The sequence below is a fragment of the Chlorocebus sabaeus genome, chromosome 16 (assembly GCF_047675955.1).
Source record: "Chlorocebus sabaeus isolate Y175 chromosome 16, mChlSab1.0.hap1, whole genome shotgun sequence".
Lineage (NCBI taxonomy): Eukaryota > Metazoa > Chordata > Mammalia > Primates > Cercopithecidae > Chlorocebus > Chlorocebus sabaeus.
Window position 1 is genome coordinate 16,075,198 of NC_132919.1, and position 27,943 is coordinate 16,103,140.

Sequence of the window (27,943 nt, forward strand, 5' to 3'; positions counted from 1 at the left end):
TTGGAAAGTGCTGTCCAAGCCCTGCAAAGCCAGCTTGTAGGAAGGCTGAGTGTTCTCTGCTGGCAGAGATGGACATTTGGGAGTGGGGTGGCCAAAAGGAAGAGAAAGCCTGCAGGAGAGATGCCAGGACTCATACTCAAGGTACTCAGGGATAATGGAGAAGACACCTATGGAAAACCCGTGATCCCAGAGCAGGAAGAGGAACTCTCATTTGCAGAACACCTCTACTCTGCTTGAAGTTTATATATTGACAAAGACTCTTTGCTTGGCCAAACTTTAGTCAGGCTCCCAAACCTTCTCCTAGACCCTCTGTGCACTTCCATGTAAAATCCAGTTTTAGCAAAGAACCCTGTTAAGTCAGTTTAGCAAGAACCCTCCATCTTGTATATCTGATCATCTTCAATATCTGATTAGGTTTATCATCCCCCACCCTCCCCCAGGTGATGTCTGGTCACCTGGCCTGTCTAAAGCAAGAATTCTGCTAGGTTGGTGTTGTGAGTGGCACAAGGTCAGAAATAATCAGGTTCATGCACATGTGTGTCTTTCTACAACGTCCGGCTTTTACTGATGCTATTTCAGTCATAAAAGCCACAAGCTACCTGGAGTTCTCAAGTTGGCAAATTCTCCTTCGTATTCCCCCATTCACTTGGTAATAAGAGCTACGGGCACACAGGCCCAAGTCACTCCACAAGTCAGTCAATACTGCAAACCATACATGGTAGTATACTTAATCAATATATCAATGTTATAGATTACACATTCCACATCAAAGTAACATTTCACGTCAAAAGAAAAGGGGATAGGGAAGAAGGGGTTAACAATACAGTCCAAGGAGAGTGACTTGGACAAGAAGAGTCTCCTGGCCTGATCCAAACAGTCCTCAATGTCTTGCAAGGAAGAGTCTTTGATGTCCACAGAGTGTGAGCAAGATGGGGTCTAGCCAGACGGTCATCTCCAGTTGCTGAAGTCCTGCTCTTTTTATGGCCAGAGTCCTCTGGTGAGGACTGATAGTAAAGAGTGTGCCTGTTTATGTCCTTATCTGGTGGGGTGTAGTCTTTATTGATTAGGCGAACATCTGGTTCCCGTTGGCATAGGACTTTTTCAAATGTAAAACGAACCCTTTTCCTAAGATGGAGTTACTTATGTCAAGGGTGCTCTATACACGCTGTTTAGCCAGAATCCCCCTCAGTCCTGATGTTTCCCTTAGTAAATTTCTATCCACTGACCCTCACCCTGCTCCTTGGCAATGAATTCCCACTTGCCCATGCTATAATTGGAGTTGAGCTCAATCTCTCTTTCCCCACAACTGCAAAATCTCATTGCAGAGGTCCCTACACCTATGGTAATGGTCCTGAATAAAGTCTTCCTTACAATACTTTAACTCATGTCATTAAAGAATTTTTTCCTCTAGCAGTGTCCACCGATTTTACTCTCCCAATTCTTGGCAGTGTTATTATCCCAGCCTGACAGAGAAAGAAGCAGGACTCAAGAAGCTGAAGCCGGCCAGGCGCGGTAGCTCACGCCTGTAATCCCAGCACTTTGGGAGGCCGAGGCGGGCGGATCACCTGAGGTCAGGAGTTCAAGATCAGCCTCAACAATGGAGAAACACCGTCTCTATTAAAAATACAAAACTAGCCGGGTGTGGTGGTGCATGCCTGTAATCCCAGCTACTCGGGAGGCTGAGGCAGAATTGCTTGAACCTGGGAGACGGAGGTTGTGGTGAGCCGAGATTGTGCCACTGCACTCCAGCTTGGGCAACAAGAGCAAAACTCCGTCTCAAGAAAAAAAAAGAAAAAAAAAAAAAGAATAAGCTGAAGACTCGCCTGATACTCAGGGCTAAGTAGTGGGGCTCGGCTTCCTGTGATTTGGGATCCAGCCTCCTGCCCCTACAGCCCATGTGCCTTTACACCCTCAAGCAACACCCAGGGCTGGGGTCAGAGGCGACCTTGCACAATTGCTCTGCCCTGCGCGGGGACCAGGGCGGCCTGTGGTCTGCAACAGAGAAGCTCCCCCACGTGCCTTCGCCTTCACTCTGGCATGCCCTGGCAACACCATGAGATCCCAGGGCTCTGGTCCCTTACAGGCTGGGCCTGGCAGAGGCACGGGGAGGAAGGTGGGCCAGCAGGGGTGTGCCGCTGGGCCAACTCGCAGACTTGCGTTTGCTTTGTTGTACCAGGACTATCCCAGGGCCCCTTCTCCAGGGCTGTGAGAGTGAGAGCAAGAGAACACAGGAGTTCACACCTCTCCGGTCCAGATGCTTTGAGAGCATGATGGAAGCAACACGCCCTCTCCATGAAAGGGCACGCACACAACACATAAGTTCGCACACAGTTTCCAGGTTCGCGCACCAACCATCACTACTACAGCGCCCTGCAAGCAGGCCGGGTCTCAAAGGAGCGTGCATGGGAATCACCCAAGATGCTGGCTAAAAAGGTGGATCCCAGCACCAAGGTGATTATCATTCAGTAGGTCTCGGGGGAGGCCTGGGAGCCTGTGTTTTTAATCAGCGCCTCCGACGATTTGGGCGTTAAGGCTCAGCGGAACCCACCTTGAGAAACCCGACTCGGCCTGAGAGAGCCCCCCAACACACATACCCCCATGCGCCAAACTTTCCCCATCTCGCCCGACGCACCGGACGCCTCCCGCGGGCCTCACTCGGGCTCGCGGAGGTGGAAGCGTCGGGGGAGCCCGGTGGGCACCGAAAGCGACGACCCATGGGGCCTGCCCGTTCCCCTCGCCCCCACGCCACGGCCCCGGGAAGCGCAGCGCTGCCACCAGCAGGAGGCGCGACTGCCAGGAGGACGCAGGCAGGGAGCGCCTGGCGGTCCCCCGCCCGGAGCCGCGGGGCGGGAAGGAGCCGGAGCGCGGGGGGAGGGAGACGCGCGGCGCCGCGGAGCTCGGGCGCGGAGGCGGGGGGCGGGGGCCGGGGGCGGGGCGGGCCGGGCCGGGCCGGGGCGGGGCCGGCGGGCAGGCAGGCAGCGAGCGCCCGGGGAGCGCGCCCGGGTAGCCAAGAGGGAGGAGCGCGGGGAGCGCCGACAGCCGCCCGCCCGCCCCCGCGCCGCCCGCGCGCAACAGTTCCCCCAAAGTTGCAGCCCGGGAGGCGGGCGCGCACGGGCGGCCGAGGGGCGGGCGGTTGGCGGGGACGCGGCCTCGCGGCCCAGCGCAGAGAGTCCCGGCGGGCGGCGGCGGCAGCATGGGCACCCGGCAGACCAAGGGCAGCCTGGCGGAGAGAGCCAGCCCCGGCGCTGCGCCGGGCCCCCGCCGCGAACGGCCCGACTTCTGGGCGTCGCTGCTGCTGCGCGCCGGGGACAAGGCGGGGCGCGCGGGCGCGGGGCTGCCCCCCTACCACCGGCGCGTCGGCATGGTCCAGGAGCTGCTGCGGATGGTGCGCCAGGGCCGGCGGGAGGAGGCGGGGACACTGCTGCAGCACCTGCGCCAGGTGAGCGCGGGGAGGGGGCGCGGGGGGCGCGCCGGGCCAGGGGGCGCCCCACCCCTAACCGAGGAAGCTGGGGGCACCGAGGGGCACCGCCCAAAGCCCCCTTCCGCGGGGATGGAGCACTGTCTGGCAGCAGGTGCCTCGGCGCTCCCGCTGAATTTGGGGCCTCAGGGCAGGGTGGAGGAAGGCTGGCCGGTGAGGCCCGCCAAAGGGGACCTGTTGGCATAATGTCCCCACTGCTCTCCACAGGCAGAGAAGAAGGCTGGTCTCCGGGGATAGTCGGTGGGCGGGGAAGCAGGGATGCCTGCCTGATCTGGGCCAGGGTCTTTTCTTCCTGTCTGCCCACTGGCAGTCACTCCCTGCCGAGGGTCCTCAAGGAATGCGGTTATCAGTTGGACCTGGCTTGGCTTCCCGAGAGCCAGTCCAGGGACACAGCCCTGGGGCTAATGAGATTCCAGTCCCTAGGTCCTTCACTCTCCTGGGAGGCATCCTGGATTGTAGTTCAAGGAGACTGTTTCCTCTCCCCTGACTAACTTTGGCAGATCCTCAACCATGAGCCCCTGTGGAAAGCTGTAGAGACAGGAGAGCTGGATTTGGTGTCCTGCGTGACCACCTGGCCAGCAAGAACTTCAGGAGGCTGCCAGGACTCTGTCCTTAGCCTGTGCCTGCCCCACTGGCTAGGGACAGATGTTGCAGAATTGGCCAGTGCTTTGGGGCTGCCCTGGGGCTAATGCTGTCACTCACCTCTCTGTGGCTTGTTTTCCTTCCTCAGTGTCTTTGGTGGGGAGAGGAGCATGGCCCATGCCATGCATTTTGTTGAGTATAAGTCAGGCAGGGGAGTGCAAAGCTGCTCTCCTGCATCACCAAACAGCTTGTCTTGGCCTGGCTTTGGGGGGTAGACAATCCAGGCCCCATATTCTTGCTAGACTGACCCCATTAGAGGTGGAGTCTACCGTGGATGGCAGAGGGAAAATCTCAGGTGACCTTTCTGAGGTTTTCCAGTCACTGATGAAAGAGGCTGTAGGAGCACCTTCCTGGGAGGAGCTTCCAAAATCTAATCAGACCCACATCCCTCCTGGGTTCTGCAGCTCTCTCCCCCACCTTTGTATCTGGTGCGCTCTTACCCTAAAGTATGTGTCCCCAAGCTGCGCACTGCACAGGGAGAGGCAAGCAGAGACGTGGGGACTTGGGAAGATGTGAGACTTCTGCTCCTGCCTCTGCTTTTCCCAACAACCTCCAGAATGATGCCCAAGACGCTGCCAGATCCCCATGTGCCTTCTCTGAGTTCAGTCATCAAAGAAAGATGACATTATGCACCACTTAACTTTAGCAGTGTGTATTTCTTTGTCTTTTGAAAATTGGAAACTGACATATGGCCTTTGTAGTAACTCTTTCACTTTCAAACAGAAGAATGGGTTTTCCAGACCATGGTATCCCATTTACACACCATACAGTAAGGTTTTCCTGATCACATGCTGTTTCCCCCACCCTGCAGTGGGTGCTTTGGCGGATACAGTAGAGCAGAGGGAGCTGGCAAGCACTTCTTGGAGGGTGAAAGACCAGAGTAAAATAAGCTTGCATGATGGAGGGTCGCTTGGAGGCCCACGGGAGGAGACTGGACCCAAAGTGGGCAGATACTTTGGGCTCCCCAGTCCCTGTATGGCTGAGTATGATTCCACATCCTGGGAACATTGAGCTTCTGCCTGCCTTGCGGGGGAGTAGATAAGCCCCTGCAGCCCCACTGTGGGATCCTTGAAACAAGAAGCATTTCCTCAGACATCTGCACATGGGTCTTATTGGTGTCCTGGTACCCGCCTCAGCTGCAGGACTGGGAGGACTGGGAGGACTGATGGGGGGTGGGAAGGGGCTTATCAGACTTCCCCCTTTTCTGTGAAAGCAGCAGGTCCTCAGGCTCTGGGCTCGTGTTGGGCTCCTTTAACCGCTGGCTGGGGATGTGAGGGCCATGGGCCTGGAGCTGCCCTGTGTGTCCTGGAATGGATGAAGCAGGACCCCTCCAGAAAGTGGTCATGGGCCTTGAGCAGTGTGGGAGTGGAGCACAGGAGTGTTCACATGCCTGTGACAGAGAGGTGGCTTTCTAGGACCCTGAGGCCATTTGGAGGAATGTCCAGCTGGATTTGTGCTGTGCACTGAAGTGGCTCTTTCTCCCAAATTGCATTTTCCTTTCCATTCCAGTTTCCTCCTCTAGTCTGGAGGTGGTGATGTTCAGAAAGGGAATGAGCAGCCAGTGAGAGCCATGAGAACACCCAAGCCTCACTGGGGTCAGACCAGCAAGACAGCCAGTAAAGACAGGGGTCTGCAAAGCGTGGGACACTGAGTTCTGCAGGAATGTCATGCAGGCCTCTGGGGTGGGGGTCAGTGAGCAGGCACAGCAGCGAGGACAGTAGCCCTCACCTCCATTCACACAGCATGTTCTCCTGCATTTGATAACGTGGATTTCGCTGCTGGATTTGTGTATGCCCAGAGCCATATGGCTGGTGGGGCCTCAGGAGCCTTTGTTCCTGTGCTTCTTAGCCTCTTCGAGTCCTTGATCTTTTTGAGGCTCTGAAAGAGCTACACACAGTCTTCCCAGACAAATGCACTGACTCACGCGATCTCACAGGCAATTTCGGAGGGTTCACAAAGCCCCTGAAACCCAGCTACAGACTCCAAGTTCAGAATCTCTGCTCCAATCCAATACCACTGTTCTGCCTGCTGTGACTTGCTCCAGGCTGGGGATCTGGAAAGAGAGACCCAACCCGGGTGCATGTGTGGCCGTTCACGGTGGGCTGAAGGACTGTGGCTGCTGGTGCCACTTCTTCTGAATGCCCCTCTTCAGCATCTAAGATTTGGAGGGTGTCTCTCCAGCTTGTCACTTGCTGGAGAGGTAGCAGGAAGCCTCATTCAGCACAGACGACCCTGAGCTGTGGCCAGGGGTGCAGGCAGGATGCCAGGCATCTACCTTGAAGGAACAGAAAGTAATCCCCTTCCCTTTAAGATGAGTGTAATCTGAGAAGAGTCCAGGGCCAAGGATCAAGTAGGCAGCTCGTCTTCCTGTCCTCAGTCAGCTGTGACCTTGGGCCCAGCAGATAACCTCTCTGAGTTGTGTTTCTTTGTTTCCCAAAGAGGGATCTGGGGTACGGAGCAGAGCAAATGCTACAAAGTGTGTGAAATGGTATTGGTGCTGCCATTCAAGACACATTCTCTTGGTGACTATGATAAGAAACAGGAAAATCTGCCTTACTTTGGGTCTGGCCAGACTAGGGGCAGGGTTGTGGCATCCTTTCTCAGGCCTGGCCCAAGGATTTTTTGGATTCTATCTACCTGGCCAGGGTTCAGTCTGGATCAGAAACTCACTGCACATTTAGAAGCATCTGGAGCGAGTGCTCGTGGAGATAAAAGAAGCCAGCTTTGGATGGGAGAGGCTGTTCCTCTGTCCTTTTTTGGCCGCCATCCTTCCAGGCCTTCCCCTTCCCCAGATGTCCTTCCCCAAGTCTTGGGCTCAGGCCTGATGTCTTTTTTTTTTTTTTTTTTTGAGATGGAGCCTTGCTCTGTCGCCCAGGCTGGAGTGCAGTGGCATGATCTCGGCTCACTGCAAGCTCCGCCTCCCGGGTCCATGCCATTCTCCTGCCTCAGGCTCCTGAGTAGCTGGGACTACAGGTGCCCACCACCACTCCTGGCTCATTTTTTTGTATTTTTAGTAGAGACAGAGTTTCACCACGTTAGCCAGGATGGTCTCGATCTCCTGACCTCGTGATCCGCCCGCCTCAGCCTCCCAAAGTGCTGGGATTACAGGCATGAGCCACCGCACCCAGCCAGGCCTGCTGTCTTTAAGGAGGCCTGGAGAAGAAGTAACCTTCCGTCACTGAGAGAGGGCAAGTGCTAGGCCACCTGGAAGGTGAGCTGTCATCTCTTCAGCCCAGCAGTTTCCCTGAGTCCTCAAAATTTTGGACTGAGCTGTCAGCCTGTGTCATGGAGCAGCAGAAAAAGACATCTGTTTCCCTGGGACACACCCAGCTGAGGTAGCCCCTGTCTTCATGTTCACCAGCACCCCAGCTTTCCATGAGAAGAGGCTGATGGGGTTGGTTTACTTGAAGTAGGGTGCACGCCCCTTAAGCAGGGCTGTTCCTATATTAACCTGTTTGGGCCCCCCATTGGTATGGTTAGGGCCTAGAATCCTGGTTCCCTCTGCTGTCTGGGGTGGTGGGGCTGGCTTTACTCTGCACCTGGGAATAGGAGCCACATCAGCTAATGCCAACAAGAACCACTGAGGCCAGGCGCAATGGCTCACACCTGTAATTCCAGCACTTTAGGAGGCCAAGGCAGGCAGATGACTTGAGCTCACGAGTTCAAGACCAACCTGAGCAACATGGGTGTCTCTACAAATGCAAATACAAAAATTAGCCAGGTGTGGTGGTGTGCACTTGTAGTCCCAGCTACTTGGGAGACTGAGGTAGGAGGATGGCTTGAGCTTGGGAAGCAGAGGTTGCAGTGAGCCAAGATCAAGCCACTGCACTCCAGCCTGGGCCACAGAGCCAGGACATAAGAGTTTAACTCATCCCTCAAGAGGAGCTGAATAATGGACAGGCACCTGGAGACTCCCTGGAGATGTGGAGACTGGACAGGTCATTACTACCTGGAAGCAGAAAAATGAGCATAATGACCTCTGAAGGTCACCTTTTTCCTCCCACCCCCACCTAAGAACACCTCTTTAGGTGAGCAGGTTGGAAGTCTACCAGACACCGAGCAGGGGGCCCCTGCGCTGGGCCTGCGCTTCTTCCTGAATGCACCTTACCTTTCCAGGGCCACCTTCCTGGGCATGTCAGCCTAAGCTCAGAGATCCATGTGCCTCTGAGGTCCTACCACACTGGGAGGCATTCAGTCCGTGCAGAGCTTTTCCCTGATCTTCCTTTTGTTTGTCAGATAAGGTCTAGTGCTTCCTGAGGGTGGAGACCCGCCGCCACCACTGTTATCCACTGTATGGTATTGAAAACCTGCAGGCTTGTGGCATACCTTAGTGAGTCTGGGTGCCGTGAAGATGTGTGTACGCGTGTGTGTCTCTGCTGCTGTCGTCAGTGTGTCCTCAGAAAGCATTTGGATTCCCCAGCTACGGCTGTGCAACTGTGGGCTGATTTACCAGGCTTGTTAGTACTGTCATGAGACACAGCACGTTTGTTTTCCGTGTGGTTGGATTTCTGGGAGTGATGTCCACAGGGCTTGGCTGTTCCTGGCAGCCTGCCAGGTGGTGGTGTTCTTGGAGAGAGGAGTGGCATGGTGCCCAGGCTCCGTGGCACCACGGGATCCCATCCGGCAGGTGCAGTCTGGGGCCTCTGCCGAGGTGGCGGGAGGGGAGTGGAGCCTGATGGGAGAGCCTGGCCTCCACATTCCTGATCGGCTCTTGTGCTGAATCATGTTCATTTCCTCCACAAAGAAAAACCTCCCTTTTTAAAATCCGCCGCTCTCCGCCTGGGCTGGATCGAGGCTTTTCCAGTGATAAAGATGCAGAGGGATTCCTGTGTCAAGCCTGCTTCATTGGTTTCCAAGGCTGCCAGGGACAGTGACTGGGGAAATAGCAGCCTCTGTAGTGGCTAAGCACGACTGCAGGGGCTGTAGCTGGGCCAGTTATTCTGACTTTAGGGTCTGGTGAGATGGTGGGATGGGGTTACAGGGTCCTTTTTTCTGGAACAAATGCCACCTCCTCAGAGATTACCAGAAACTGCTTTGCTGTCTTCAGAAGTCCTAAAGTACCCTGGCCTCTATCCATGGACCATCAGGGTGGGTGCACCCTCCCCTCCCCCAGGGTCATTTCATTGCCATGCGTGCTTTTCTGGGGCAGAGGCCATAAAAACTGGCACACAATCTGTTTTCAGGAAATTCTTACAGAATGGATTGAAACTTCCCATCAGGCACACACTTCCTCCAGCCTCTGTCCCTGGCGTTCTCTCGCAGGAGACAGTGGGGTTTGGCTCAGACTTCTAAAATGTTTCTACTGTGAGCATGGGCCGGGATATTCCCCCATCCCCCTGTAACCTGTGGGGTGGAAGCCATGACTCCTCCCTGCATCCCCACACCCTGTCTGCAGGGGAGAGGCTCCTTGAAGAAGGGTTATCTAGTGACCAGGGTCTTCTCCAACTCCCCCATCAGGATGCAGAGGGGGTGGGGTCAGCATTGGAGATTCTCCCCCCAGTGTGGGGATCCTCAGCCAGCCATCTGGCTCCCCTTCCTCACCAACAGCAGGGCTGCTGGTGCCCTGCGAAAAAACCATGCATGTGCGTGCGCTCTCTCTCTCTCTCTCTCTCTCTCTCTCTCTCTCTCTCTCTCTCCCTCCCTCCCTCTCTCTCTCTCTCTCTGTCTCTCTCTGCTGGTCCTGGCTCCTCCTGGCTGTTCTCGAAGACTGTCTTAGTCCTTTCAGGCTGCTATAACAAAATTCCATAAACTGGGTGGCTTATAAACAGCAGATATTTATTTCTTACAGTCTGGAGTCTGGAAAGTTCAAGATGAAGGTGCTGGCAGATTCACTGTCTGGCGAGGCTGCTTTCTGGTGATAGTGCCCTCTCGCTGCATTCTCGCATGGTGGAAGGAATGAAGGGTCTGTCTGGGTCTCTTTTATATGGGCACTAATCCCATTCATGAGGGCTTCAGCCTCATGACCAAATCACCTCCTGTAGGCCCCACCTCCCAATACCGTCACCTTGGGGGTTAGGAGTTCAACATATACATTTGGGAGTGGAGAGGAGGGGACACAAACATTCAGCACTGACTGTCATGTCCTCTCCCATTAAGAGAAACTGGAATGGAGGTAGGAGAGGGCCCAGGCATCTAAAACAGCAGATTTGGTTGCTGCATCTTGGACTCATCATTACTAAAAGGGCTGGGTGTTCTAAATGAGAACAGAGACCTTGGCGCGCCAAGCAGGGGCGGGGACCCCCCTCCTGTGGTGCCTGCTCTCCTCCCCACCCCCACCCAGCCCCGAGCAGTGCCCACGTGGCTCTCCAGGAGCATTTCCCAGCTTTTTTTTTTTTTTTTTTTTTAACTTTTATTAGCTCAGACTCCTGGCTGCTGCAGCCATATGGAGCTCTGCCGGCGGCTGCTGCTCAAAGAGATGTGGCATTTTGATGTTTCTAACTTTATCTTAACCAGGAGAGACATGGGAGCGCAGCTGAGTGTGGGGAGTGCCCTTGTGTGTGAGTGTATGCCGGGGCCACCTTCAGAGCTGCCCCTTGCCCCTGCTCGACCCTCGGTGTCCAGGCGGTGTCCGCGTGTCCTTCTGCCTCTCTGCCTCCCACTCCCTGCGGCTTTTCTTGGTGTCTCTGTTTCTTTCACTGTCTCTTCCCTGCTGAGTGTTTTCCGCTTCCCTGGGTGAGAAGCAGACTCTTGTTCCTCTGCCGGATCTTGGTCAGCTCCCCTCTGCAGCCTCCCATCCTTTGCCAGCAGGAAGGTTGGGGAGTGGGGCTGTGAGAACTGGAAGCGGTTGGTGGCGGTCAAGAAGGGCGCCCAGCTCAATTTGATTGTCTGAGTGTCAGCCGTGCCTTGGGCAGGAGAGCAGGCATTAGGGACACCTCCCCCATCTGCACATGGCTTTCTAGTCCATAAAGCATTTTCTCATGTTTATTTTGCTCCTTAGGTGGTGGGGTTTTTTGTTTGTTGTTTGTTTGTTTGTTTGTTTTTGAAATGGGGTCTCGCTGTGTCGCCAGGCTGGAGTGCAGTGGCGCCATCTCAGCTCACTACACCCTCTGCCTCCCAGGTTCAAGCGATTCTCCTGCCTCAGCCTCTTGAGTAGCTGGGATTACAGGTACACACCACCATGCCCAGCTAATTTTTGTATTTTTAGTAGAGATGGGCTTTCACCATGTTGGCCAGGATGGTCTTGATCTCTTGACCTCATGATCCGCCCGCCTCGGCCTCCCAAAGTGCTGGGATTACAGGCATGAGCCACCGCGCTTGGCCTCATTAGGTGGTTTTGTGAAGCTGACAGAATGTTGCTTAAAGTAAAAATGGTGGTTTTAAAAATTTTATAAAAGCAATATACAATTATAGAAAAATGAGAAAATTAGATGAGCAGAAAAGAAAAAAAAACAGTATGCATTAAATCATTTATTCAACGATCGAGTTCCTGCTCCTCCAGGCACCAGTCTAGGCACTGGGGATGCAACAGGCAACTCACCAGGAGAAAACCATGGCAGCAACTGTTTCCCTCCCTCCGGGAGGGATGGCAAAGACCCCAGAAGCCAGCACCAGTACAGGTGCACAGCCTGGCACAGAAGGGAGGCTGGCTTCACTGGGAGCCAGGAGCCCTCAGTTCTGGCCCCAGTGGAAACCCTAACTTGCCCAGCCCTTTCCCTTCTCTGGCCTCGGTTTCCCCATCTCCAGAATGAAGGCGTGGTGGGTGAAATGACCCCTGAGGTTCACTACCACCACTGAGATTCCAGCAGGTGCCTGTGGTTTTGGAAAGACCCCTTCATTCCCATGTGTGGTCAGTTATTTCTTCCAGGCCCTGAGCCAGATTCACATTCGAGCCCTAAGTTCACCCACCTTGGCCTCAGCTGGTGCAAGAGCTGGGATGCAGCAGTCCCAGGACAGAGAGGGGACACAGATACCTCCCCACCAGGTAACTGGGGCCGACCCCCATATGGCTGAGGCCAACCTGTCTGTGCTGACCGCAGTCCTAACTGATGGAGGGTGAAAGGCCTCATCACAGGGTGCCAGGGGCAGAGGCCAGAACCAGGGAACCTGCAGACTTTCACACATGAGCAAAACCCAGCACTCACAGAGGCCCGAGCTGCCCTGTGTGCCATAAGCCATTCATCTCAGAGCGTTGGGGAGGGGAATGAGGCTGGGGCAGGCTCTGCTGGGACCCACTGCCCATGTAACTCAGTGCCTGGCTCCCTTGCCACCTTTCCGCCTACTGTGGGGGCTGCTCTGGCCCCTCGCACATCTGGTCTCTCTCCCCTCCCTCTACTTTCCGCTCTGCCTTTTCTGAGGGGCTACTCTCCATGCTCATCTGGATGGAGCCTGTCCCCATTCCGGCCTCTATCCTGTCCACAGAGACCCAGACCTGCCAGCCCCAGCCAAGCTTCAGGGCCTTTGCCTTCAGAGGGCAAGAACCCTGCCTGGCACCTGACTGTGCACTGGTACTTGGTTCTTTCACTCAGCAGACGTCCCTGGGCACCTAAGCAGAGCTGGCACCAGTTGGAACAAGTAGGGAAGGCAGGGTTGGCCAAGGCGCTCATTTCTAGAAGGGCTCAGAGCAGCCACTGATGCCATAGAGGACTGGCAAGTGATTGTAGGGCTGGCCATGGTCGGATTCCAGCTCTGCCCTTGTCTCTGGCCATGGAGGCCTACACAGGTGCAGGGCACGCACACACTGACTGCTGGGCAAACCCCTTTCCTCAGTGGGGCTCATGAGTGGACACAGGCACTAGGCCCAGGAGCTGTGGGTAGCCCCATCTCCCCCACTTCTTAGGTGGGCTTTGCCTGACCTGCTCTGCCAGCGCCTCCCAGCAGCCCTGGTCCTCAAGCCTGTCCCTCTCCTACCCACTTGGCCTTCCCACGGCCCTCAGCCCAGATCTCTCCCAGAGCATGCCAGGGACCTGTAGGAAGTGCCCCCAGCTATCTTGGGACCCCATGCATTGCACATTCCTACCCTACAGCCGCTGTCCCCATGGAGCCTCCGCCCACAGATACAGGTGCCACGGAGGCTTGTAGGACAGCCCTCATCCACTGAGGGACACCCAGCACCACAGGGAGCCAGCACTTGCAGCCTGGGAAGTTGGCAACTTGTGATGTCCCCCGTCCCACCCCACTGCCCTTAGTTTCTGTCTATGCAGTCATGGCCTCCTGGAGCCCCAGGTTCAGGCCCTGCCCGATAGAAAGGGACAGGAGTGGGGCAGGTTTCTCTCCCTTGGTGCCAGGGGCAGGTAAGGGCCCAGGAGAGGCAGCCCCGCACCAAGCATAACGGTCAGAATTCCTGCCCTGGACCTGGACCGCCCAGCACACACCGCGCACCTGGCAGCCCTCCAACACCCCTTTCCCCATGGGGACCTGGGGAGTCCCCTGTGGGTGCAGACTGTGGAAAGGGCTGTGTTGTAGATGATGGGGGAGTCAGAGGAACAGGAGCTGCAGGTGCTCCTGGGGAGGCAGAGCTCTGTGGGTGGGCTGGGCGGCTGAAAACAAAACCTCTTTTTCTGATTCCCTCCTGGTAAATGGTCAGCCTGGAACTGCCTGCCCCACTGTGTGGAGGGCCCATAGCTCAGATGCAGGATGAGGACAAGCACAGACAGGGCTCGGGGAAGAGACATGTCTCCCTTCCTCTGCTGAATGCCAGGACCATCTCGCCCACCCACAGACACCTGCTTCTGCCAGGCCATCATGGAGGAGGGCAGGGGGTAGCCAGCAGTCTTCCTGCACTGCACCTGCCGGGGCCCAGGTGTTGAAGATTGTTGAAGATTGAAGCTCTGCGTTCCTATGGCAGGGCCTACAGTGGACTCAGCATGACAGTGAGATGCTCCTGAGATTGGTTCATAATTTCCTACTTAAGGCTCTTAATGTCTTCCCATGGGGATGTTACTTCCTGTATTATAAGCCAGGCTTCTCCAGAGAAACAGAATCAAAAGGAGATTTACATGTATAAACACATACAGTTGACTATCACACTTCCTATGAGTGGGCAGGAGAGAGCAGGGGCCACAGAGAGGGAAGCATGGAGGGGCTCTCGTCTCACCTGGCACCAGGTAGGTGCTAGTACCTGGTGCAGTCCTGTGGCCTTGTAACAGGCTACCTGGCTGCCTTGCACATTGTGGTCTCACCGGCTCTCTCCTGGCAATGGTCCTGGCTCACTGCCATCAGAGGACAGGCAGCGCTGAGGTTCTAATGTCCTTAGAGGGCCAAGTGGCCTGGATCTGCCTCTGCCCCTTTCCCTCCCTGGAGGAAATGGCCGAAGGAGGGGTTCCATGGCTCCTTTGGTGAGAAGGCCTGCTGCAGTCAGAGCTGAGATGTTCAACAGAGGCGCACACAGCCCAGAGACAAGGAGTGGCCTTTGCAGGGTCACATAGGACTGGAACCAGGTCCCTGATTCCCAAGATCCTGCCCTGCCCAATGGTCCCTGGAGAAGTATTGGAAGTGATGCCTAGGTCTGTCCCAGTGAAAAACTCGGTGTTTTCTGAGCTTCCTCGGGTTGGGACAGGTGGGCTGGGTACCCTCATCATAGGCAAGATGGAAGAGGGGGCTCTGGGACACAGAGGACCTGTGCTGTCCCTTCACTGTGGCAGGAGAAGAAGATGGGGAGGGACAGCCTCAGGAGAGGGGAAGAATGGGGAGCATAGTTACCTTGAGTGTATTCCTAAGTCAGCGGTCTCCAATCTTTTTGACACCAGGGACCAGTTTCCTGGAAGACAGTTTTTCCATGGCCAGGGGTGGGGGATGGTTTTGAGATGATTCAAACACATTACACTTATTATGTACTTTATTTCCATTATTATCACATTGTCATATAATGAAATAATTATACAACTCACCATAATGTAGAATCAGTGAGGGCGCTGAGCTGCTTTTCGTGCAACTAGATGGTTTCATCTGGGAGTGACGGGAGACAGTGAGAAATCATCAGGCATTAGATTCTCATAAGTGTGCAACCTAGATCCCTCACATTTGCAGTTTACAGTAGGGTTTGTGCTCCTATGAGAGCCTAATGCTGCCACTAATCTGACAGGAGGCGGAGCTCAGGCAGGAACGTTGGCCCACTGTTCATCTCCTGCTGTGCATCCTGCTTCCTAACAGGTCACAGACTGGTACTGGTCTGTGGCCTGGGGGTTCGGGACCCATGCTCCTAGTGACACTTTTTCAACAGTTTATTTCTTTTTTATTTTTATTTTATTTATTTTGGGTTTTTTTTGAGACAGAGTCTCGCTCTGCCCCCCAGGCTGGAGGTGCAGTGGTGCAATCTCAGCTCACTGCAAGCTTCGCCTCCCGAGTTCATGCCATTCTCTTGCCTCAGCCTCCCCAGTAGCTGGGACTATAGGCGTCCGGCACCATGCTCAGTTAATTTTTTGTATTTTTTAGTAGAGACGGGGTTTCACCATGTTAGCCAGGATGGTCTCGATCTCCTGACCTCATGATGCACCCGCCTCGGCCTCCCAAAGTGCTGGGACCACAGGCGAACAGTTTATTTCTTAAAGTAAGATGTTGAGACGGTGGTGGCTATGACAATGATGACCTAGTGTTGGAGGAAGCAGAGAGCAGGACCATGACCTGAAAAGGTATTCCTAGCGAGGGGCAAGCTTCATGAGCTCGCTGCCTCCATGTTAGAATTTGGCTACAGCTCTGCTGCTGGCAGCCCAGGAAAACCAAGAACTTGGGGGTGTAGAGGCCATTCAGTGACTGAGTCAGGTCACTCAAGGATGCCTATCACCTTGATTTCCTTCACTGAGGTGGAATGTGGCTTCTAGCCCATAGAGTGCTTTTATGAGAAGTGGAAGAAGGTGCCTGTCTGGTTGGGCACGGTCAGAGTCAAGGCTTGGTGAGTTCAGCCCCACCCAGACACACTTGTGCAGTGCATGCCTTGCACAGCTGTACTTGGCAGCATTGGTGAGACTGCATGGAAGTTTAGAGTCTTTATCAGCTGAGGCCTTTAAGGAGCCTTATCCCTTCTCCCATGCATCTCCTCAGGCACAGCCTTCTTAAATCACCTGAGGCAATGAACTGCGGAACACCTGACAGAACTTGGTTTCTGCCTCTCAACTGGGTACTTGCCCTCTTTCTCTTGAATCGAGGAGCTGCAGGAATTGGGAATCTTCTAGAAAGTTCCAGCTCAACACCCTGGCTCTCAAAGAGGATCAGACAGAATCTAAGACAACCTGAGTGGATCTGGACTCACCCAGTCAGGGGCACCGAGGGCACCAGCAGAGGCATCAGGGTGTCCTTGTTGGGCTCCCTTGAGCCCCAGACCCTGCAGTATTGCAGGGGTCCAGGACTCCCCTCAAGCTTCCCAGACGGTTCACATCCTTGCCTCTGGCAGTTCTGGGGGAATGAGGTCTGGGTGCTCCTACCCCGGTAAGTAACTTCCACTTCTTCAGGCTTAGTCACTCCAGTGGATTTAGTTTTTCCTAGGATGTGCCAGTCTTCTGAACTTTTTATGATTCTCAGCTGCAGACTTATGTTTTCCACAGCCTTCTGGAGTTGTGGCGTTTCGGAGTAAAAACAGTCTTAGGCAGGATTCTCACTGGTGGGGTTTCCAGACAGCTGTCGGCCCAAGACAGACCAGCAGGAACTCAGAGGGGTTGGTTTGGGACATGGAAACTCAGACACAAAAGAGAATAAGTTACCTGTTCCAAGAATTCCCATCTCTCCAGAAAAGGTCCAGCAGGGCGAGGTGAATGGAAATGGCTTTGGTGTCGCTTGTCTTAGGGAGAGGCCGGTCCATGAGCCAGGACCAGAAGAGGGCTCTCTGAGGGTAATGGGGACATGGAGCGGGGAGGGACTTTGGGCTGGAATTAGACTTTTTTAGAAAATGGGAGGCCAAGTGCGATGGCTCACTCCTGTAATCCCAGCACGTTGGGAGGCTGAGGCAGGCAGATAACCTGCAGTCAGGAGTTCACAATCAGCCTGGCCAACATGGTGAAACCCCATCTCTACTAAAAATACGAAAATTAGCTGAGCGTGGTGGTGCGTGCCTAACCCCAACTACTTGGGAGGCTGAGGCAGGAGAATCTCTTGAACTTGGGAGGTGGAGGTTGCAGTGAGCTGAGATGATGCCACTGCACTCCAACCTAGGTGACAAAATGAAACTCCATCTCAAAAAAAAAAAAAAAAAAGAAGAAAAGAAAAGAAAATGGGCAAGAGGTGGAGTGTGGGCAGCTGGTTGGTGACCTGAGAGCAGGTATGCAGCAAAATGCTCCAAGTCTCTACCTGGGCCATGCTCTGAGGGAGGGAGTCCAGCGAGAGAGACCCTCAGGGTGGGATCAGGGATGCTGGATGGAGAGAGAGGCCTGAGATGCCACAGGAAGCACAGAGCCTTTGCCTGGCCCATGGCATTGGCTGTCTTGCCTCACCCACCTCCACTCCCACAGCTCCTAGCTGCTCCCTCCCAGTATCTTGAAGCTATAGACAAACTCAGTGACCACTGAGAAACCAGGCATAGGCCCCTCCCAGCCCTGAGGACACCACCCCCACCCTGTCCCCTCCTCTGCAGCCCAGAAGGCTCGCTGATTTTCCACCCTGGGGAGGGGAATCAGGCCCTGAGAAGCAGGGCCCTAAGATGGGAACGACGTTGCCTGGCTGCGGGGTCTGGCAGCCCCTTGGTGCTCCTTCTGGCTCCTGCTAGGAAGGCCCCTGGAAGGGCATCTGTGGCTCCCTTCCTGGGCCGGCTCCTGCCCTCCCCACTGCCCAGAGCGCATTTTGAAACGTCTTAGGGAAAGTGGCCAAGCGTGGAGAGGTGGAAGAGCACAGGCAGGGCCTCAGCCCTGGCCACAGTCGTGGGTCCTGGGGCCCTCCTCCTCTATCCCGCCCGCTCTCCCCTTCCTGCCTGAAGTTGAAAGCTAGCTGGATTGGAGCTGGATTCCTCATCCAGCATGACTCATCTCTGCTCACCCAGAGGGAGGGCAGCAAGAGGTCTGAATCTAGATTCTTGGAGGTCTGGCCTTGGCCTTGGCCTTGCCTCTGACCTAGAGATTTAAAGTGGTAAAGACCCTTAGCTTGTGATGGTTAACTTCATGTGTCAGTCTAGCTAGGTTGTGGTGCCCAATTTTGGGTCAAATACTAGTCTAGATGCTGCTATGAAGGTATTTTTCAGATGTGATTAACATCTGAGGCTAGGCATGGTAGCTCATGCCTGTAATCCCAGCACTTTGGGAGGCCCAGGTGGGTAGATCACTTGAGCTCAGGAGTTTGAGACCAGCCTGGCCAACATGGTGAAACCGGTCTCTAGAAAAACTACAAAAATCAGCCAGGCGTGGCCGGGCACGGTGGTTCACACCTTTAATCCCAGCACTTTGGGAGGCCAAAGCGGATGGATCACAGGGTCAGGAGATCGAGACCATCCTGGCTAACACAGTGAAACCCCGTCTCTACTAAAAATACAAAAAATTAGCTGAGCATGGTAGCAGGTGCCTGTGGTCCCAGCTACTTGGGAGGCTGAGGCAGGAGAATGGCGTGAACCTGGGAGGCGGAGCTTGCAGTGAGCCGAGATAGCACCACTGCACTCCGGCATGGGCGACAGAGCGAGACTCCACCTCAAAAAGAAAAAAATCAGCCAGGCGTGGTGATGGGCACCTATAATCTCAGGTACTCTGAAGACTGAGGTAGGAGAATCGCTTGAACTTGGGGAGGCAGAGGTTGCAGTGAGCCGATGTCGCGCCACTGCACTCCAGCCTGGGTGACAGAGTGAAATTCAGCCTAAAAAAAAAAGAAATCTGAAATACCTACATGTGAAATCACTAGACTTTGAGTAAAAACAAAAGCCAAATAAAACCAGGTGCAGTGGCTCACTCCTGTAATCAGCCCTTTGGGAGGCCACAGCGGGAGGATTGCTTGATGCCAGGAGTTCAAGAGCAGCCTGGGCAAACAAAGCAAGACTCCATTTCTACAAAAAAAAAAAAAAAAAAAAAAAAAATTTGAGACAGAGTCTCACTCCATCACCTGGGCTGGAGTGCAGTGGTGCAATCTCGGCTCACTGCAACCTCCTCTTCCTGGGTTCAAGTGATTCTTCTGCCTCAGCCTCCCGAGTAGCTGGAATTACAGGCAAGTGCCACCACGCCCAGCTAATTATTATTATTATTATTATTATTATTATTATTATTTTGAGACAGAATCTTGCTCTGTTGCCCAGGCTGGAGTGCAGTGGCACAGTCTTGGCTCACTGCAAGCTCCACCTCCCGGGTTCACGCCATTCTCCTGCCTCAGCCTCCCAAGCAGCTGGGACTACAGGCGCCCGCCACCACACCCAGCTAATTTTATTTTATTTTATTTTTTAGTAGAGACAGGGTATCACTGTGTTAGCCAGGGTGGTCTCGATTTCCTGACTTCATGATCCACCCACCTCGGCCTCCCAAAGTGCTGGGATTACAGGTGTAAGCTACTATGCCCAGCCAACACCCAGCTAATTTTTATATTTTTAGTAGAGAGGGAGTTTCACCATGTTGACCAGACCAGTCTCGAACTCTGGACCTCAGGTGATCCGCCCTCCTCGGCCCTCCCAAAGGGATTACAGTCATGAACCACCATGCTCAGCCCATTTCTACCAAAATTTTTTTTTAAATTAGTCAGGCGTGGTAGCCTGCACCTGTAGTCCCAGCTATTCAGGAGGCTGATCCTCAGCCTCCTGAATAGCTGGGACTACAGGAGTACAGAAGTTCTAGTCTGCAGTGAGCTAGGATCACACCACTGCACTCCAGCCTGGGTGACAGACTCCATCTCAAAAGCATAAATGGATAAAAGCTGATTACCTTCCATAATATGGGTGAGCCTCATTCAATCAGTTGAAGGCTCCAAGAGAAAAGAGAGGTCCCCGAGGAAGAAGGAATTCTGCCTCCAGACTCCAGACAGCACTGCCAGCTCCTCCCTGGGTCCCCAGCTTCCTAGCCTGCCCTGCAGACTTCAGACTTGCCAGCCCCCACAATCATGTGAGCCAATTCCTTAAAATAAATCAATCCCTTCCTCTCTCTCCACACACACACACATCTTATCGGTTCTGTTTCTCGGGAGAACCCTGGCTAATACTTAACTTCCAAGGGCTCACAGAGGCAGAGTCAGAAATTTCTGGGGGCTCTGGAGCCCCCAATCCCTGCCACTGGCTAACTGTCTGAGACAACCTTCCAGCCCCCAGCTTTTCACTCTGAGAAATGGGCTGTTCCCATGAAGACTCTCCTGCTTGGAACGTGGGTTGTTAGGGAGCCAGAAGGATCTTCTAAGTCATTCCTCTACCTCTTTGCCATTTTACCTGCAAATCATTTGAGGATGAACCAAATGTTTCATTTCACTTGGGCAAACTGCAGAGAGGGACAAATGGACTGAAATGCGTTTGCCAGAAGGTATAAACAACCGATTCAGATAATTTCCCAAGCAGAGAGATTAGGAGGGCGCTGGGATGGATGACAAAGTGCCGAGAATTCGTGGAATGTAGGGGACTGCGGACCTCAGAGACCATCTGGCCCCAGACATACTGCAGAATCCGAGTCCACAAGAGGTCACGGGGAAGCAGGGGAGGGGCTTGGGAAATAAATCTGGGAAATATTGCAAATGCCACCACCCTTTCAGAGTCATAAAACAGTAGCTGAAATGTCCAGCATGAAAAGGAAAATAGTTATTTGTTGAATTCTTTGTGTTCCAAACGTATTTGGTCCAAGTCCCTCTTCTGCTGCCCTCTCCAACTCTTTGGAAGAATGAGCTGGTGCAACCTTCTCATTTGTAGGTGGGGAAGCTGTGGTGTAGGAGGGTGGCCTGCCCAGGGCCACACAGTGAGTTAGGGTCTAACCCCAGTCTTTGTCGCTCACCCTCAGCCACGTGTGGGCAGAGCCATGACCATGAAGGAGCAGACAAAATCCTCCGTATGGCTTGATGCGCTTCCTAGCTTACTTTAGATTTTTCTGAAGAGAAGGCATCCTTTAGATATTTATTTGTTGCTAAAGCCGTTTCTTGGATTTTAATTAAGTTACACTTGGCAACGGCCGGGCATCTGTTTCCAGAGGCCTGTTTCACACAGAGGGTGTCATTTTTTAAGACTTCAAAGTTAAAACACAAACAACACGCAGTCATGAAGCCCCTCACTGAGCAAAGCTGCCAAACATTGCCGCCCAGGCTGCTGACTCCTGCTGGGCAAGGCAGACCTGGTGGCAACACTCGTCACTGTTGAGGAGGGCCAGCCTGCCGGAGTGCCTGGCTTCAAAAACCTGCAGGGGCCACATGGCGTTGGACGGGTGGGAGAGTCATGAGCTGCCCCTGGGCCCTGAGGTGGAACCAGAGAACCCCAGTCTTTACCTCTCATCCTTCAGACAGGCTGGGCAAGTCTGGTGGAGCGGGGAGTGGGTGCCAGTGACCCCCCCAGCAGCAGTTTCTTGGCTCAGACCTCCGCAGAGCAGCCCTCCCTGGCAGCATCTGGCTGACTTCGGTCAGCTGGGTGTTCATGGGCACCAAACTCACAGGCCTGTGGGGGTGGTGAGCACCAAGCCAGGGTGCCCTTGAGAGGCAACCCCCAAGACGGACCAGGAGCTAGGCAATGCCCACCTTAGACATCAGCAGGAGTGTGAGGAGGCCTCATCTTCAAACAGGGTTCCCACGCTGTCCAGTGGTTTTGTTAGGGGGAGGGGATGTAGCAGTTGCTTTCATTACTTTTGCTAGTCTGCTTTGCTTTGGTGTCTTCCAAGCCTGAGCAGTGTGCCTCGGGCTCTTAACTGCGTAGTCCTCCCTCTCTAGCTGTGCTGATGCTCTTGCCCCAGACTCTGCAGGGTGCCCACCTCGTCTGCATTATCTCTCATTAGTTATTCTTGGGGTACACACACACGCGCGCAGACTACTTACAACTACTTGAATTTTCTCAATTAATATTCAATATATATTGAAGTGGAAATTTTTAAACCTAGTGTTTCCTGAAGCATTTAACATACCAATTTCATTATTCATCTCATGAATCTAGTTCATTTAAATGACCATGTTCAAGGGTAGGGGGTTTATAACTTAAGTCATTAAATTTCTTTAATTATCTTGATGCAATTTTATAAATTTAAAAATTTAACATAACCAGTGTTCTTAAGTTTATAAATACTCATCCTAAAAAGCAGGACTTTCCCGGGTTCCTAAACAGTTCTTAAAATTTAATAAACTGATAAATATGATGACTATTAGTTCTCTGAAACATTTCAAAACTTACAAACTTGGCTGAATCCACTTCCGGTGTTCTGCTTCAAATCATAAGCTTAAAATCAGCTACTCAATTACCCGTTTTAAGTGGGGATTGGAAGGCCAGTCTGTTAGATACTCTGATACGCCTAATTCTCCTGAACATGACGTGACAAATGTGTGAGATACCAGATTTCCATATGCCTCAGTGCACTCGCACTTTGCTCCAGGGCCGCCCTGTGTGACAGTGGCACTTTCAGGGCTAAAGGCACTGAGGAGCGATGCCCCTCTCTGGAGCAGTCAAGCCCACTGGTGCCACTTCTGCTTTTGCACCCCACATACCCCTCCAGCGGGGGGGTCTCAGTCCTGGTCTTCAAACTCCATCACCAAACTCCTCCTCCCCTTCCGCCATCCACGCAACTTCGTCACTGGCTTTTTGTTGTTGCTGCTTTTTTTTTTTTTCTGAGTTCTTTCCTAGTTCCTCTCACCAGGCCCCACGTCTTATAGCTACTTAGTGGCACCTCCTTGGATGCCAGGATCCTGCATCCTGGGCCATGCTGATGAGAAGAGTCACAGGGGGCTGGAGGGCAGCTCTTAGTGGCCACCTTCCTTGTGGTCCAGAAATCCTGCCTCAGCAGTGCCGGCTGATGAGTGTCTCTCCTCTGCTTGTATCCTTCCAGTGACGGTGAGCTCACCACTATTTTTTTATTATGATAAAATATACAAATATAAAATGCCGTTTTAACCATTTTAGGTGCACAGTTCAGTGGCATTAAGCACATTCATATTGCTGTGCAACTATCACCACTTTCCATCTCCAGAACTTTTTCATCGTCCCCAAACTGAAACCCTGTCCCCACCCAACACGAATTCCCTCTTCCCCAGTCCCAGCAACCACCATTCTACTCTCTGTCTCTGTGAATTTGAGTACTTTGAATAATTAGATACCCTTGGTCCCTCATGTAAGTGGCCTCATGCAGTATTTGTCCTCTCGTGCCTAGCTTATTTCTCTTAGTGGAGTGTCTTCAAGCCTCGCCCTTGTCATGAGTGGTGTTGGCATTTCCTTCATCACCTGTTTTGAAAGGTTCTTTCCCCTGTTGAGCTGAGAAACACCTTGGGGGTCCTATAGGAAGCATTTCTGACTAGTATAGCCCTGTCTCTGCGAGCAGACAGCAAAGGAGTGTGTGTCATATACCCACAGAGGCTCCGGGGCTGGTGGAGACAGCAAGTTGATTTCTGGCAGTAATGTCCTTGGTTGCCCACAGCTGTGCTCTTGGCTGAGGTCCACAGCAGTGGAAGAAGGGAGGAGTCCCGGCCCCTTGCCTTGATCTCTTCTCCCTTTTGCCTGGTGTGCCCCTGGGGAAAATGCCACCTCTGTCCTGATCCAATCTGGTGCATTCATTTCCTGGGGCTGCCGTAACCAATGACCACCGGCTGAGTGACTCGGAACAATAGAAACATACTCTCTCATGGTTCGGAGGCCAGAAGTCTGAGGTAAGAGTGTCGGCAGGGCGGTGTTCCATCCAGAGATTCCAGGGCACATTTCACTCTTTCACCCTTCCAGCTTCTGGTGGTTGCGGCCGCGTCACTCCCTTCTCTGCCTCCACCTACACATTGCTGTCTTCTCTGTGTCTCTTGTAAGAACCCTTGCTTTGGATTCAGGGCCCTCCCAGCTGGATAAACCAGGATCATCTCATCTCAGGGTCCTGAAGGTAATCTGTGTGTGAAGACCCTTTTTCCAAATGAGGTCACATTCACAGTTTCTGGGCACAGGTGCATGGGCATGTCTTTTGGGGGCCACCATTCATCCCACTGCACCCTGTATCTGTCTCTCTCATTTGGTGCACAGGTCTGTGCCTGGCATCCCTCCCTTCCCTGTCACACATGGGGAAAGAATGAAGTCTCCCCTAGAATCCCTAGAGGGAGTGCAGCTCTGCCAACACCCTGATTTCAGATTTCTGGTCTCCAAAACTATGAGAGAATACATTTCTGTTGTTTATGACTCCGTCCTCCTTATGAGACCATTGTCTTCCTAGAGAAGCAAGCCTTATCCGTGCCCAGCTCCTTAACTCTGGGATGTCCCAGCTTCTCTCCCTGGGGGCTTCCTCAGGCTGTGTTTCCCTAACAGAACCTGACATTTCCCTTCCCTCCCCTGGGTGTCCCCCAAAGGCAAGCCGGAATGTCGTGGGGAAGAGGACAGGAGCCCTGGCACCCAGCTGAGGCCTGGCTTCCCCCAGGCTTGTCCCTCCCTTAGCAGTGGCTGCCAGTGATGTTCTAGAGCCAGGAGGGAGAGCAGCCTGGTTCTGCTTCCTGCTTGCCCTCTGGACTCTAATTAATTTCCTTCTGGTGGACTGTGTTTGATTACACCCTCATTAAGTAGCTTTGCACATGCGGGCCCTGGTGGTTTCGATATTGAAGCATCTACCTTTGCTTGTTAATATTCAGCGCTTGCTGCGTCCTCCTTTCCTCGGCTGTGTTGTTGCAGAAACTGTAGAGTCATGCCTGGAGAAGACAGACAAATGAAAGCTAATTTCCCGTGGGGCCTTCCTTCTGGGAGTGGGGTTAAAAATGAGTTGAAGAGGGAAGGGGGGAGTTGAGGTTTAAAATAGAGTATGCCTGGCGGCCTCCTCTGTGGCTTCTCCTAGCTTTCCCCTAAGACACCTAAGATGACACACCAAAAAAACACAAACGCTCAGCACACTGGAAACAAAGACAGGTGGGCAGTCTGAGAGGAGCCTCCTCACTGCTAGACACATGGAGCAAGGCCAAGAAAGACACCATCCAGCCTTCCTCCAAGAATCTGAGACCTCCGGAAGGAAGGGAGGAAGCCGCTTTCTCCCTTAGACTGAGGACTGTGCCAATCAGAAAGCCAGGCAACTGGTCCTGTACCATGGAAGTGACAGTTTGGAGGTAGAAGGAGGGCTCTTCCACTCCCCTCTCCCTTCATCCTCTCCCATGCCTCTGTCTGCATCCGTTCAGAGACAGCAACTCCCAAGGCGGGAAGAGAGGGCGTCTGAGAAGTCCAGTGCAGCCAGTGGGCTTGTCCAAGGACAGGAAGCGTCCTGAACATACAGACATTGTTATAGATTTCCGTGGACTTCACTGTTGTGAGAGTTGGAGATTCAGGCCATGAAGTGGGTGAAGATGTCCCTTCTCAAGGTCAGAGTCACGTAAGCACGGTGCCTGAGTCTCATCCTGGGGCTGGACTCTTGTGCAAGCCAGAGTCCTGAGAGGTGGACTCAGCCCCAACCCAAGGAGGCTGTCATGGGGACAAGGATGCGCTGATAGACTAGATCTCTTCGAGAGTGCACAAGCTGGGGATGGGGGAAGCCTGAGCTTCCTGGAACCTGAACCCCGACCTCTGAAAATGATCTACAGCAGGATCCAGAAGAAATGAACTTTGCAGGAAAAGAATAAAAGGCCACCCAAAGAGGCCAAGCTGAGATGGAAAAGAAAACCAACAGGGTGAGATGAAAGGAGAGATTAACAAGCAAAATAAGAATTGCAAGGAAATGAAATGCTAGCCGACTTGCAATCCTTCTTGGGGGCAGTGAGAGCGGTAATGATGGATGTGAAATCAGTGACATGGAAGGCAAACTGGAAACCCTGGATGAAAGTGTATCATGCACAGAATACCAAAAAAGACAAATACAGAAGACACAGAGCCAGCGTTGGTTTTCCTGAGGAAGCGCCAGCCTGAGAAAAGGTCTATGTTCTGCAGACCAATACCTGAAAGGAAATTCAAAGAAAACAGATCCACTACTAGACACATGGTGGCAAAAATGTTTAATAACCAAGTGTCAGGGCCAGAAAAAGAACAGCCAGGTAGAATGTGCACCTTCCCCTGCTCCCTCCTATCCCAAGAACGTGTCTATGTTTGCCTTCTTGGGGGTCTGGCTGTCACCCAGGTTGGAGTGCAGTGAGTGGCACTGTCATACCTCACTTCAGCCTCAACCTCCCTGGCTCAAGCTGTCCTCCTGCTTCAGCCTCCGAAAGTGCTGGGATTACAGGCATGAGCCACCGGGCCTGGCCCTTTTTAAAATTTGTGGTAAAATACAATAACATAAAATGTACTATCTCAACCATTTTTAAGCATACAGCTCAGTTGTGTTAAGTGCATTCACACTGTTGCACAACTGATCTCCAGAACTCTTATCTTGCACAACGGACACTGTCCTCATTAAACAGTAACTCCTCTTTCCCCTCCCCCCAGCCCCTGGTATCCACCATTCTACTTTCTGTCTCTGAATTAGCTAGTCTACGTACCTCATATAAGTAAAATCAGACAGTATTTGTCCTTTTGTGTCTGGCTTATTTCACTTATTTGTCCCTGTGTCCTCAAGGTTCACCATGCTGTAGCATGTGTTGGAATCCCCTTCCTTTTTAAGGCTGAATAATATTCCGTTGCATGGCTAGACCCCACTCCGTGTACCCCATTCATCTGTTGATGGCCACTCGGATTGTTTCCACCTTTTGGCTACTGTGAATGATGCTGCTGGAGACATAGCTGCTGTTTGAGTGCCTGCTTTCAGTTCTTTGGGGTATATATTCCCAAGAGTGGAATTGCTGGATCATATGGCAATTCTGTGTTTCATTTGTTTAAGGAACTGCCACACCATTTTCCATGGTGGCTGCACTATTTTGCATTCCTACCAGCAGCACACAAAGGTTTCAGTTTCTTCACATTCTTGCCAACCCTTGTTATTTTCTGGGATTTTACGGGGCTTTTTGGATCTGAGAACTGGATTGGCCAGAGAAGTTAAGTTTATTTGTATTAGAAAGATTTGGGCTGGGTTTTCAGGGTGGAAATGAGAAAGCGAGGGATGGTTGGAGTAGCGAGGAAGATACAGGGAAGGGATTTTTGGAGTTTGGGCGATGTCATGAATGAGATGCCCCTTTGGTGACTTGGAGAAGTTGCTGTAGAGATATCAGTTGCTTCAGAGGTCTCCTGTATGCTGAACTGATATTCCTAGGAAGAGGACAGTCTGCTGGGGCTATCCAGGAGACACAGTGGGGTTTTATGGCAAAGACAGCCCTACAGGTGCCAGGGCTAAACAAGCAGCTAAAGAAACAAAAATCAGATAGCCTCATTCTCATCTGCAGCACTGAAAGTCAGAGGGTAACCAAGTCTGTCTGCAATATTTTGCAGGGAGTTTCTGTTGAGCCAGGTTGTCTTCAGGTGTGTCATCAACATGAAGGAATTCTCAGGGAGGCCAGAGCTCAGAAGAGAAACCACCTGTGTATTCTGCTTTGGGGGAAACATGTACTGGGTGACTTCCCTACGGCACAGAAATACAGAGTGAAGGTGCAAGTCCAACTGTGGGGAGGCATCGAGTGAGTGGCAGTGAGCATGTACACTCCGTGCCATTGCCTTGCACACATGTGTGCAAACGTGAATGCAAAATGCCAGCTGTTACCATTCATAGGGTTGTTTTCACATCTAAAAAAATAACAGCAGCTCCTTACAGTGCCTCACACTTGTAGTCCCAGCTACCCTGGAGGCTGAGGCAGGAGGATCGCTTGAGCCCAGGAGTTCAACGTTGCAGCAAGCTATGATCGCACCGCTGCAATCCAGCCCGGATGACAGAGCAAGACCCTGTCTCAGAATAAAAAAGAATAAGTTCACAAGTGAAGAAATACATTTTATGAAAATAACTATATTTTCCAAAGGAAAAGAAAAACCAC

The 27,943-nt window shown here is 52.9% G+C and overlaps 1 protein-coding gene and 1 long non-coding RNA gene across 3 annotated transcripts in view; both read left to right on the plus strand.

The window, feature by feature from the left end:
• Positions 1-3,084: 3,084 nt before the first annotated feature.
• The window catches only part of LRRC75A (leucine rich repeat containing 75A), a 49,160-nt gene continuing 24,301 nt past the window's right edge, over positions 3,085-27,943 (plus strand). Inside the window, exon 1 of one of the 2 annotated variants that reach the window (XM_073004717.1) lies at positions 3,085-3,439. In XM_073004717.1, coding sequence (XP_072860818.1) covers positions 3,194-3,439 — 246 coding nt within the window. In that variant the 5' untranslated portion in view covers positions 3,085-3,193. The remainder of the gene's footprint in view (positions 3,440-27,943) is intronic. The other variant, XM_008010466.3, reaches the window with a different exon arrangement.
• On the plus strand, positions 3,530-27,649 carry LOC119620326 (uncharacterized). Its single transcript, XR_005236884.2, has 2 exons — positions 3,530-23,752; positions 27,408-27,649. It is a non-coding gene; the product is annotated as an uncharacterized lncRNA (long non-coding RNA).